The sequence below is a fragment of the Meleagris gallopavo genome, chromosome 1, assembly GCF_000146605.3.
Source record: "Meleagris gallopavo isolate NT-WF06-2002-E0010 breed Aviagen turkey brand Nicholas breeding stock chromosome 1, Turkey_5.1, whole genome shotgun sequence".
Lineage (NCBI taxonomy): Eukaryota > Metazoa > Chordata > Aves > Galliformes > Phasianidae > Meleagris > Meleagris gallopavo.
The window spans coordinates 149,910,864-149,924,594 of NC_015011.2; the positions used below are offsets into that span (position 1 = coordinate 149,910,864).

Genomic DNA, 13,731 nt, shown 5'->3' on the forward strand with positions numbered 1-13,731 from the left:
TGGAAATTACTGTGTAGATTTTTAAAGATGATTTTCAGTTTTCTGTAGTTTTACTTGGAAAAGTTTGAAGTGGCTCAGGATAAATTCTGCAGGAAAAGAGTTGAAATGTGGTTTTCTAAGGCAACATTTAACTGCCTTAATATCAGACTGCTTTTTTGTAAGTAAGGCATATTCTACATTTTGCTGTCAGTGAAGTCTTGAAAAATACTATATATTACATATTATTGCCATTGCTCATTTGCATAGCAGTATGATTTTAAGAAAAGCTTATGTAATCATGTAAAAGACTGTATTTTAGTGCATACAAGAAGAAATAACTTTGTATTTTAATTTTCATACTTCATTTTAAAATTTCTACAGTTTTACCTTTGTTTCATGTGTGAGTTTATACAGTTTGAAGAAATCAACTGAAGGAAAAGATTCACTCCAGAAGGGAATAAGCAACTTAACTTAAAATGCCTATACTTTGGCAGTTAGAATTCAACTGAGTCTAAGCTGGTAGCTCTAACCTTTTTAGAGATAATGTAGACATTGTTGTGGTTTGTGTCATCCTAGGATGAGTATCTGAAAAAAAAAGAAATTAATCACTGAAAAGAGGTACCTGTTTCTCTTCTGTTTGTTGTAAAAATGTCTTGTAATACCTACGTATAAGCTCGTTATCTCATGCTACACTGCACAAAAGTAGGTGAAGTAAATCCTGCTCCATTTCCCTGATAATACTTAGGCCTCTGAATCCAAATAAGTGCTATTAAAGCCTGACAAAATTAAAGATTGAGAACCTTCACAAATATCATGACAGCATTTTAAAAAAGAAGCAGAAAACACATGGTTGAAAATTCTCAAAAATACATTTATGAGCGGTGCAAAGGGCATCGTAGGAGTAAAAACAAGGAAAATAAAAATATGTCCAGAAAATCTGTATCAAGGAATGAGATGTATATCAATAGATGAGATGACTGAAGTGACTTCTCATCAGAGTTAAAAGTGTTACTGTCATCTTTATAGACCCTTCCATCTTTAGCATTATTTACATGACTGCATTATGTTGTAAAGACTTTACTGAAGGAGAATGTCCTTCATAAAAAGATATCTTGTTTTTTATTAATTATTGTTGTGGGTATTTTCAGAATACAGTTGGCCAGATACGTATTTAAATATTAATCTATAACAATTAAAAAAATTCATCATTATGAGTATACCCAAATATTGAATCACCATATTCACGAGGTAATATTTCCTCCTTGCAAGTTATTCAAGACTTAAATTTAAAGGATTTTCATCTCTTTCCAAGGGAAATCTGGTCCATGATTGAGATCTAACCTAAGCAGCAATAGGGAATTGATCAATGTGTTACTAAATTATTAAACATTATTAGTTAATTGTTTGAAATTTTCTAGATGTGATCTGTGAGAGCAGAGTTTCTATGTATCTTCATTTCTTAAAATTTTAAAAATATCTTAGGTCTTGATTCATTTCTTTTCTCTTTCCTTACTAATAGAATTGCCTGACATGTTTTTGAGAAAGACTAGAAATATGGTAACTTTACCTGTTTGACTTTTCTGTTAAGACTATGTTTGGCAATTCTGGTCGCTATGGAATCAGATTTTGAGTGGCATATGTGAGAAAGAAATACCATGTGATAGAATATAATTTATTTTAATGCTCTAGGTGTATTCATAATTTACCAAATTGTGCAGTTTATCAGGTTTTTAAATACTTTTATTAGGGTAAGTTCTTACAGGGGAGCAGCTGGTGCATAGTTTTGAGTACTGCTTCCTGGCAATCAGCTTGACCTCCTAAAATCTTTTTCTAGAAGCATCTAGTTGCATCCAAAGATTTGCCATACATACTGTCTTAGAGATGAGATTATAATTACCAATTTTTTAGTTTTGATTGTTTTATGTGTAATGTATATTGGTTATTTGCTTGTACACTGAACTACACGGTATTGCATGTTTACTAAGTTTATAGAAGATGATAATCTTTAAACAGCTGTTTAAACGATGTTACATATCTTCCTACAAACTTAAATTTAATAGCATAAACTAGATAGAATTTAATTTCAGATTATTTAATACATAGATAAATGTCAGTATTATTGTTATGAAAAATATATATTTATATTTTTACAGCAGGTAATGAATTTGAAGAAGACCTTGAGATTCTTGAGGAGGCTGCTTTACAGGTATACTGTTCCTTTTAAGTCTTAGAGTAAATCTGCTTAGATAAAATGCATAAAATATCATATAGGAAATAAGATCACTTATATGTTTCAAAAATAGATGTCTGCTAGGTTTTGTGTTTTGTTTAACAAATTTTAAATGTTACCAAATAAACCTTTCACATGTCTTTTTAATGGCAGAAATAAAGTTACTTGAATGGTAATATTTATGAAGTCTCAAATAATACAACTGTAGTTATTCTGGATTGATGATGTTTTGGAGGTCATGATAGCAGTTGCTGCTCATCAGTAGCTCCTTATTTTTGACCCTAGCTGATGATGAACAGTAAAAAAGTTATCATGTTCTTTCTCTCCTAATCATTTTCAAGGCAACTATACTGAAATTTACTTGTTACTGTACTTGCTGGAAAAACATACCAGTGATACAGAATGACACCGTACCATAGGCATTGGAATAACAAACAGAAAAAGTTGAGAAGGATGTTCTTGAAAGGAATATTTCTTACAGCAATCTGCTCTTGGATTCACAGTATTTTAATTCAAAAAGTGAACTAGGAGTATACATCCAAATAAAGCGTGATGCATTTTCACTTGCTGTACAATGCTCTGATATTTTATGCATCTTCTCACCTTCTTCCCCTTCTTGCAAAGAAGTGATTTTATTTACTTTATCTAACCCAAAAGTATTTAAGATATGTCTTACTGTAAGCTATTATCTCTAGCCTTTTATTTTCTTTGGAAAATTCTAATTGATCACATTTTCAAAAGGGCTTCCTTCATTCTTCTTCTGGCCATAACTCAACTGGTAAGGATACTCTTAGCATGAAAGTTCATATTGCCATGATCTTTCTTGCAGAAATTCTTCCTCAGCTCAAGCTCATTTAATCTCTTTTGACATAAGTTACTGACTTAATGTTTTCTAGACTGAACAGGCAATATTTTTGACACCATTTATTAGTGTAATCTAGATTGAGTGGGTAAAACCAGTGCTAGGAACTGACTTCTTCATTTATTTATTTATTTTTAAAACTTTCATCAAAGTAGTTTATCCATTTAGCTTCTCCTTGAATGGTTTTTAATCCGTCAAATGTCTGTGGCAATAGTGTTAAGTTATGGAAAAGCCTCTACATGTAAGATACTAAAAGACACTCTTTTATCTCTCTACCCTTTCACTCCCACCGCAATTCCTGCAAAAAAATAATAATAATAATAAAGGTGTGCAAATCTCATTCTGGAATTCTTGGAAAAGGGTTGGCACTGTCTCACTCACCAACAATATTGGAAGCTCTTGAAGGAAGTCTTCCACTGCAAGTACAAAGCAATGAGCAGTCTTTTCTGGAGGATTTCATTGCTTGTGTACCAGGATCAAGTGGTGGACGACTTGCCAGGTAACAGTTTGTGCTGCTGTAATGAATAAACCCAAGTTGTAATGACTTCTGCAGCAAATTAGAAATTTTCTATTTATGTATTAATTAAAAAAAAATAATCAGTGTTCTTTGTGTGTCTACCAACAGCTATGTAGCTTTAATTATTATGTCAAATATTAAGTAAAGGTATTTGTAATGTTTTTATTCATACATAGGGTAAAATACATACATTTCATAGCTGGGTGTCATATTTATACAGAACAAGAATTTATTTTCTGAGAGGCTACAAGAGATTTTAATGTGTTTGTCTTTGCTGTAGATGGCTTCAGCCAGATTCATATGCTGATCCTCAAAAGACATCACTGATTTTGAATAAGGATGATATTCGTTGTGGTTGGCCAACAGTTATTACAGTACAAACAAAAGACCAATATGGGGACGTTGTTCATGTTCCTAATATGAAGGTAATTATTGAAAACTTGGTTGTTCTTAAACTTCATCATAACTTTGTGTAATATTTGTTGGAGATACTCCACAAAATACTCTTACAGCAAAAACTGGTACTCTTAAATTCAGTGAAATCAGACTTTTTTTTTTTAACATTCAAATCCACAAAATTATCAAATTCTGTATTACATGAATGCCATGTCATGTAACATAAATCTTCGCTGTTATAAGGTATATGTGTATAGTAGTGGAAATACCCAGTCGCAGATTTTTGGTATTGTATAGAGTAACAAGAATCCACTTTTTATTTACAAGCCAGTAGAGAGTATTATAAAATGAATAAATGTGATGGAAAAATGAATCATAAGCACATTGAACCATTTTATAGTTGCACTAACATAGAACAGAACTTCTCCCTCTCAATTTTTTCATAGTTACTGTAGGTTTTGAAAATAATAATTAAAAATATGAGATTCTTGCTTAATCCTCCTTAATAATCACAGTTGTTTTTTTTTCTACTGAATTAGTTTTTTTCTACTGAATTAGTAGAATTTTTCACAAGATACAATAAAATAAACTCTACCAGTCTTTGGATTAGAAGCTATAGGATATGCGCGAAAGTTGGCAATTATATTTGAGATAATGAAGCATGTAAAGAAAACAAATTGAACGCAAGATTTTATTCACCTAATTTCAATAAATTAGGTTACTACTACGTTTTGACAGTACTTTTGAAGTCTTGATTTTGTCAAACCTACAAGTAAATTACCTTAAGAAAGGTAAAGTCCCTTTTATAATAACTCTCAAATTTAGTCTTTGTGTATGATATGTTATTTTTCAGTGAAGTATAAACTCATTAACAAATATTGACTTACAAGTATCAGCTTAGTAAGAAGCACAAACATAATTTAAATGTGTAGTTACTAACTTTAATTTTTGACAGAGGTAGTAAGAAAACTTCTAGTGATTCTTCTGTAAACCAGGAAAATGATTTATGAAAATATACACATCAAAATAATTACTGTATTTGTTACTTAATTGCTATTTTTGTACACAATTTGGACTCATTCAGTGTTCAATAAACTGATGTAACTTCCAGTAAATTAGGTCAAATTTTGATAAATAGTATAAGAAATCTGTAGCAATTAAACACACTTTATTGCGGATTTAGTGTGAATAATGCATGAAATTTACTCTCCAGGTAGTCTCTTCCTCCCTAGAAAACTGAACTCAACTGACTCTTTTTTGACTACCTGCACTAGTAGAACTCTGTGGTCTGACCTCTGGTAAAGAAAATCAGGGAAAATATGAGTTGAAGGGCACAGTTAAATGTCCTGCACTAATATAGGACAGTAGCAGAGCTAGCCAAGATCCGATTTCATTTTCACTGATCCAGATCTAGCAAGCCATGATGATTCTCTCTGAAACCTGTGCAAGTATGGCATTTGTAGTATTTAATGTTGTGGGAAAACTTAGCTAATATATCAGAATATACTGTTCTGCTTGGGAAGTACTGAGCAACTCTCATAAGTAATACTAGACTTTACCAATTATGTATGCAGTTACTAGGTGCTTCTCTCCTGTATGTTTACATACTCAGATTTTCCATTTAGATGTTGTTCTTGGCTTTGCAAAAGTGTAGCTGCATACTTTTTTAACATAACAGGATTTGTAGTGCTTTAAGAACTCTGTCACTGGGCTTTTATCAGATATGCAAGATCGTGTGGGTACTTTGTTTTTCCTCTAATTCATCTCCTAAATTCCATATCTGATTGCAGGTAGAAGTCAAAGCTATTCCTGTTTCTCAGAAAAAAACATCTTTGCAACAAGAGCAAGTTAAAAAGGTACAACGGATACCAGGGAGTCCTGCTGCCGCTGCTTCCCCAAGCACTGATATGACTTTCGGAGGTCTTCCTTCACCAAAGCTTGATTCTTCATATGAGCCAATGATAGTAAAAGAAGCTCGGTATATTGCTATTACAATGATGAAGGTAAATTACTGTTAATTTAGTGAGATAGCTAGAAAATCCAGTATTCAAAGTGGGTAAAAGTATTCAAAGAGGATTGAAAAAAGTATGATTCCATTTGTTCACAGGCTAAAAATGCACTAGTTATAAATTACTGTAATTGTATTTATTAAGTTCAGCAGAAAACTAAATGCATTGAGGAGGCCGATTGCCTGAACTCTAAAGCATAACTAAACTGAATGAAAATTTAAGAAGAAAAGTTGTGTATTTTGATTGTGATTATGCTGATCAACAAAATAGCTAGAGTCAGAGGAGAAATTAAATTAGCTGTTGAAATAAGGGGAAAAAAGTCAAACCTATGTACCAGTATAGGATTGGAGTATTGCAATGAACTTATATTAAAAGTTATTGAACACAGAAAAAAAAAAATCAGCTCAGCACAATAAGAAAGATCATACAAATGATGTGTGTATCAATTCACAATTGCCAAAAAAGTAGGCTCACTGACCCAAAATGACCAATCTGTAGGTATGTTCAAATATTATTATCTTTCCTCTTTCTTCCCCTGTGTTTCTTGATGGGACCTGTTAACTCAGCAACCATTGAATCCGACAAAACTCTTGATGAGTTCTGTCAGCTCTCATGTAGTTTTTTCAGTATAGTCATTATACAAGGAATCATGAAAGTAGAACAAGATTGGGGTTTTTTTTTTCTACTGGGAAGCTACCAGTTCAATACAGAGGGAATTTCTTCATTTTGAGTAGAAGGGAGGAGAGTCCAAAATTCCATTGGTAAATCCACTGGACTACTTTGCAGTTTTTGACCTGCAACATAATTGCTTTCTTACCTTCACGTGAACTGGTGAGTATAGAGACATACTCTTGACTCCTCTTGACAAGCAACTAACATTATGCTCACTGCCTACTGGGGTAGGCTGCAGAAAGTGTTGAGAAAGTCCTTAGTCATGAACAGATTTCTTCATATTGGTGGGCAGAGCCCAGATTATGTCAGATGAGGCAGCGGATTGCACTGTTTCAGCTGTCTCTAATTTCATCTGCTGGGAAAACAGTGAAATCTAGCCTTAATAACTAGTAGCTTTTATACGGCATGCTTTCTGAATGGCATACAGATGTTTCCCAACTTTCAAAGGAATGTTATCTAAATTTATGGGATGTTTTGGAGAAGTCAAAGTCACTCTTTTTATTGTTGCACAGAGGAAGGATATGGAACTGTTTTTACTTTACTGTTTGTAAAAAGGAAAATATTGATTACATACTAGGAAGGAGAAAAAAATACACAATGAGAGTTCTCAAACATTGAAACACTCTTCCTGGAGGAGTGGTGAAATCTCTGCCTCTTGAGATACTCAAAACTCAACTGTTTATGCACTTGAACAAGCTGAACTAATCCAGAAGTTAGAATTACTGTGAGGATTGCTCAGTTTTGTGCAGGAGGTGAACTCAATTTGCATATTGAGGTTTTTTCGAATATAAATTATTAGATAAATAGATGATATTCCCTCTTTGTGTATATCATGTGAGAGCAATATTGTGATATTATGACAGCATAGGCTTAGTCTTAGTAGTTATGGTGCTGTATCCCTTAGATATTGTAAGGGTTCAGCAACAAACATGAGATCAAACTTACTTAATAGAAATTTAGAGGTAAATTAAAAATAATTTAAAAGCTTTTCATTCAACTTAGAGTAGAAGAGCTTCAAAGACATAACTGTGAACAAAGCTTTTGTTAGCAATGTGTATTTTTGTTAACGGAAATATAATTGTTGCATTTATATATATGTTATATACATATTTGTTTCTCTCGCCGTGATATGCAGTTGATTTCTGCTTATCTCTTCAGTGCTTCAGGCAAGTGTAAAGTTAGATTTTTTTTGCTGAGAAAATACTCTGCTTTCTTTTATGCAGCATAATAATATAATTGATTACTGTTGATTTCACATTCATCTAATTTCGTTTGTTTGCAGGCATATGAAAATTATTCTTTTGAAGAACTGCGCTTTGCTTCACCAACACCAAAGAGGTAAGCATTAAAGGATTGCTTTTTACTAGAGACTAAAATTAAGAGATCCTGTCTCTTTTCTTTACACGTAGATTTGCAAGCCTTTACTGCTGAGTAGAATTTATCGTATTTTCATAACTTTAGGGACTTTTAAAAATCTTATCTAGTATTTTTATCTACTCTCTGAATAGGATCTTATATCATCTGTTACAAAAAGATGCTGTAGAGGGTTACGGCTTCAAAATAATGTTGAATTAATGTTAAATAAATAATATTTAAATAATGTTAAATAATGTACCATTGAACAGGTAGGTAGGTCATCTGAAAGAAAAAAAAAGCATAGTTTCCAAACTTAAGTATTACAGACGTTTTTGAGATGGCGATAATTGTTTAATGATTTCATTTGTTTTGTTTATGCCTAGACCCAGTGAAAACATGCTGATCAGAGTCAATAATGATGGTACATACTGTGCAAACTGGACTCCCGGAGCTGTTGGTCTCTATACTATTCATGTTACTATAGATGGCATTGAAATAGGTATATAATTTTCCCTAACCTTAAGAAAAAAAAAAATTGTGTATCCAATTTGAATACCAAAAAAGGCATGTTTTGGTGCCCATAAGATTTAATATAAAGTTTGTAACAAAGCAAGTAACCAAGTTTTGATTCAAACCCTGCTGTTGAAATCTTCATTTCTCAAAAAAAATAAAAGAGCATAGCTATTCTCTTATTGGAATAAGGACATATTATTTCTAAAGGTTATATCCATCTATTATTAAGTTCTAAGTGTTTCTTTACATGTATTTTTCTTGTGATCTGAGAATTTTTACTCTTGAGATATTTTCCAGCACCTTGTGGTTTTTGTAAGTATTGGTAACTAAAGATACTGACTTATTGTTTTATATATATATATATATATATATATAGGCCTTTTATATAGGCCTTTTCTTTTTGTGTAACTTGGTTTCTAAGGCTACTATCTGCTTCTCAAATTTTACAATCATCTGAAGCAGTGCAGCATGCATAAGCATTGCCTCTCCAGAGGCATGTCTCAAACACTTAACTTCATTAGTCCTTGAAAACATTATTAGGATATAAAATTACCTAGTAATGCCATGGATGCAATCTGTGACAGATACCTGAAAAGAATATAAAGTTGTTTGTCTGTGAATTTTCACGTGACGGTGTTAATGTTGAGAAAATAATACATCGTTAAGTACCTGTAAATGCCATTTGTGAAACACCTGAGTGGTTCTTTTGCATGCTCTGCAGTTACTGTTTGACTGATATTTCCTCTATTTATGTTTTGTTTGGTTTTTTTTTTGTAACTTAGTCTTTGTTTGTTTATAGATGCTGGGCTAGAAGTAAAAGTAAAAGATCCTCCAAAGGGAATGATACCGCCTGGAACCCAACTTATTAAACCAAAGGCAGAGCCTCAACCAAACAAGGTTTGGAGAACTAAATAAACCTCCCCCCAAAATAGTTGTATATGGGTGGCATTTTATTGTTGTTTAATACATGTAGCAGTAGACTTTGAAATCACCTTAATGTGCTGAAGAGAATGAAATGAATATACTGAAAGAATATGAAACTTGCTCATTCCATCTCCTTTCTGTATATCCATTGGTAAAACTGTTAGAAACAATATAGAGAGTGCTCTTCTCTTGGTTTGTCAAACAAATACATTATGAAAACTGCAGACTGCGTTTTAGACTAATATTAGTTCTTTTTATTTGATACTGTGCTAAGATACAGGATGTAAAAAGGGTTTTACAAAGATTGTTTTCTGCTAAGGTTCTTTTGTTAGCCAACATAAAAATTGTATATTAATTTCTTTGTTATTGTCTCCCGTTATCAGAATGTCTTTTTAAAAAGATGTTATCCTTTCTGTAGCATTTGACTTTACCATTCCACCTTATTGTTCTACCCCAAAGGACTAAAGTAGACGCAAAGAACAGAGGAAAGCTTAAAGATGGTATTGCACTGCTGGGAAAGTGCCAGATAAGGGGAATATCCTCCACTTCCTCCTTGATGCTCAGAAAGAGATTTTAAGCAAGACGCTTGAATAAACTTGTATAGAAAGATACAAAATACTGAAATGACATTAATTTACCCTTCCTTGTCTTACTAGAAGAGCAAAAGTGGGTTGTTCTCCTCTGCTTAGAAGTATTTAATTATGAAAAGGATCCTTCATTGATCTCTAGTGCATCTTGATTTTTTCCAGCTTTCTGAATATACTAATGATAGTACTTTTTGTCATACAGCTCCAATCTGTGAATGTATCATTTAGTGTCCGCTTTGGCCACTAAAGAGTTTCTTTTTCCTGCACTGCCACTTTAAAATAAAAATAATATAGTTACTTCTATTTTCCACAAAATGTTTTATTCCTCGTTGCTTTTTTCAAAAGATACTTCTAGGCTATTTCCCTTCTCATCCTTAGGAATAGCTCCTCATGAGTTCCTGGTAATTTTGTTATTTATTATCTTAGTTGATCATTACCTTAATTAAAGTTTCTTGTTGAGTGAGGTTCGTCTCACAGAACTGTATGGTATTTCCACCCAAGCCATATGCTATTTACAGTCCTCCTTTCTTTTCAGTTATTACAGTGGCATTTGAGATGACTGGTTCATATATAACAGCTACATTTCTCCAAGTAACAGCAGTCATGACAGTTAAAAACAAAGAAACAAAAAGTTAAGCCACTGATGTTAAAAGGCAGTAGTCCATGTTTATTCATCTCTCTGCATTGGTACTCTTTGTTCTTGTCCAATTTGCAGCCTCTTTGAAAGAGGAGCTGTCTTTCTGCCCTGTGTCTGTTCAGCCTTTGTCCACCCTAGGATTCACTGGTGTTGCAGAAGTATGTTACATTTTTCAGTCTTTAAATTTTATATTCTTTTTCTTCTGCATCATAATTGCATAGTAAACCAGGGTGGAATATCTCTCTGTATATGAACAGTAGTATTAGAAATAGTTCAGAAATATAATTATTGCGCTGTGCTCCACGCTTCTGAATACAAGAATGCAGATTAAATATACTGAATTCCATTTCACTGAGACAGGTGGGTTACTTAGACATAAAAAGCTTCTTTTATTTTTCCCAGACCTAGATTTCAGATAACTGTAATCAGACAGTAGTGTCAGTATATTCTTGGTAGTAATCTGTTCTCATAGAGAAACAACAAAGTATCTTCATTGAAGCAGCAGAGAATTCCAGTTTTGAAACCAGGCCTAGTTGAATCTCAAGTGTAAAGTGTACACCATACTACAAGTTTGTACTGATTTCTTCTTTCTTTGTTAATTGAAGTAAGATGAGAATCTGACTTTCCTGTCCATCAAAACTAGTAAAGGAGGTTAGTGTAGTGATCTATGTTCAGTCTGGAGTGCATGAACAGTAAGTCAGTCTCCTTATAGACTGTGAAATTTAGATTAATTGATTTGTAGAAAATCCCATTCTACATATTACTTGAAACACTGTCTGTTGTGTAATTCTGGGTAGATCTTCTTTAGTTGAATTGGAAGGGGCAAGACCATTAACAATATGATTAGATAATGATGTATTTTGATGGCTTCTACTGTCCTCACATTACTGAAAAAAGAAACTAGCATCACTCAGGGAGAGAAAAAAAGACAAACTTTGAGCAGGAATGTTGTTCAGCACTTTGTAAACTGTTGTTAATTCTGTACTACACATATTCCTTTGCTGCAAGAAGTACTTCTTTTCAAATTCACCAAATAAGAAGTCTCAGTAACAAAGCTCTTGCAAAGTGCTGTGAATTTTAAAAGGTGTGTATCATAAAATGACAGAATCACAGAATCATAAAAGACCTTAAAAATCATCAAGTCCAACTGCAACCTGACCATACTATCCTAACTCAAACAACTCTCTGCGAAATCATATCCGTGAACACCACATCCAGATGGTTTTTAAACACATTCAGGGATGGTGACTCAAACACCTCACGGAGGAGCCTGTTCCAGTGCTTAATGATCCATTCTGTAAAGAAGTTTTCCCTGATATCCAACCTAAACCTCCTTTGGCACAACTTGAGGCCATTTCTCCTCGTCCTATCATCTGTCACTAGTGAGAAGAGACCAACCCTGCTCTCACTGCAATCACCTTTCAGGTATTGGAAAAGAGCAAAAACATCTCCCCTCAGCCTCCTCTTTCCCAGACTAAATAGCCCCAGTTCCTTCAGTCTCTCCTCGTAGGGCATATTCTCCAAGCCCTTCACAAGCCTTGTTGCCCTTCTTTGGACCTTGTCCAACACCTCAATGTCCTTTCTGTACTGAGGTGCCCAAAACTGAACACAGTACTCGAGGTGAGGCCTCACTAGTGCTGAGTACAGGGGTAGTATGACTTCCCTAGTCCTGCTCACCACACCATTCCTGATACAAGGCAGGATGCCATTAGCCTTCTTGGCCACCTGGGCACACTGCTGGATCATATTCATCCGACTGTCCATCAAGGTCCCTAGTTGTTGTGCCTTTCTGCATTAATCACCTTTGGTCAGAGCCCACTTTGTGCATGCTCTGTGGAAGAAGTGTCTTGGGCAGTGTTTCACAAATAAGTTACTGAACTGTTATGCTGTAGGGAAATATTCCAAGCAGAGAAGTGCTGTATCAGAAACAAGACTCATACAGTTAAGTTGGTTGTTCTTGTACGAAATAAGCATAAGATAACTTTTCTGTTTTTGCTATGTTGCCTGTCCACAGATGTGATTCCTGTACTTGCAGTTACAGTGTAAATTTTTCTATTAGATACCAACTGTTTCAAGGGCAAAAATGCTCTTTCTAGGCCTGTTTGTGTCCAAAACCTGTGTGTGAATTTTCCTTCTTCTAAATAAAAACTTTTAATCAAAGCTCTAGCTAGCCCATCATGTACTTTTCTGATGATACATTTAGGGGTAATAGTGTAAAAATTAGGTTCCCCTAATTTGCAAGGCTTTGTTTATAGGCTTCTCTATGTTGAGAATGCTTTAAGCAGTGTTCTATTTTTACAAGGAATAGAATAGCATAATCTACTTTAATTTGATTGAAAGTGACCCCTACAGAGATCTTCAAGTCCAGTGCCTTACCCCTTCAGGGCTATCCATAAATTAAAGCATATTACGAAGGGCATTGTCCAGATATCTCTTGAACACTGACAGGTGTGAGGAAATCAACCATTTCTCCAGGGAGCCTGTTCCAGTGTTCGACCATCCTCACATGAAAGTTTTTCCTAATGATACCTCCCCTGGCACAACTCTCTGCTGTTCACGCATGTCGTGTCATTAGTTGCCAGTGAGATGAGACCTACACCTGTCTCTGTGCTTCCCCTCCTCAGGAAGTTTAGAGAGCAATGAGGTGACCACTCAGCCTCTTTTTCTCTAAACTATGCAAAAACATTTACATTATTTTTGTTTAAAAAATAAATTGTTAATAACAGTAACTCTTACAGTATATACAATTTCTTAAATAATTTCTTTAGAGCAAAAAAAGCAATTTATGCACTTAAGTATTACCTTCACTTTTTTTTTCTGGGTTGATTCTATCCTTATCATTCTGTGCTTTATGCTAATTTAAAGATTGAGTTTGTACTTCAGTTAATAAGTTTCTGTTTCATAATGTTGAGTTTGAAAATAACCTTCAAAGGAAGATGTTGTACAATGCAGACACATATACGCATTTCTTAAGCCATCTTTTTGGTTTCTGATTTTAAGTAGTTTGTTCTTCTGTGGGCAAATTACCTAGTAACATGCTTGAAAGCCA

The 13,731-nt window shown here is 33.9% G+C and overlaps 1 protein-coding gene across 1 annotated transcript in view; it reads left to right on the forward strand.

The window, feature by feature from the left end:
• MYCBP2 (MYC binding protein 2) overlaps positions 1 to 13,731 on the forward strand; it is a 208,692-nt gene that overhangs the window by 126,216 nt on the left and 68,745 nt on the right. The window contains 7 exon segments of the mRNA XM_031552043.1: positions 2,133 to 2,185; positions 3,398 to 3,570; positions 3,869 to 4,013; positions 5,775 to 5,987; positions 7,948 to 8,003; positions 8,405 to 8,520; positions 9,334 to 9,431. Of these exon segments, the coding sequence (XP_031407903.1) occupies positions 2,133 to 2,185; positions 3,398 to 3,570; positions 3,869 to 4,013; positions 5,775 to 5,987; positions 7,948 to 8,003; positions 8,405 to 8,520; positions 9,334 to 9,431 (854 nt within the window).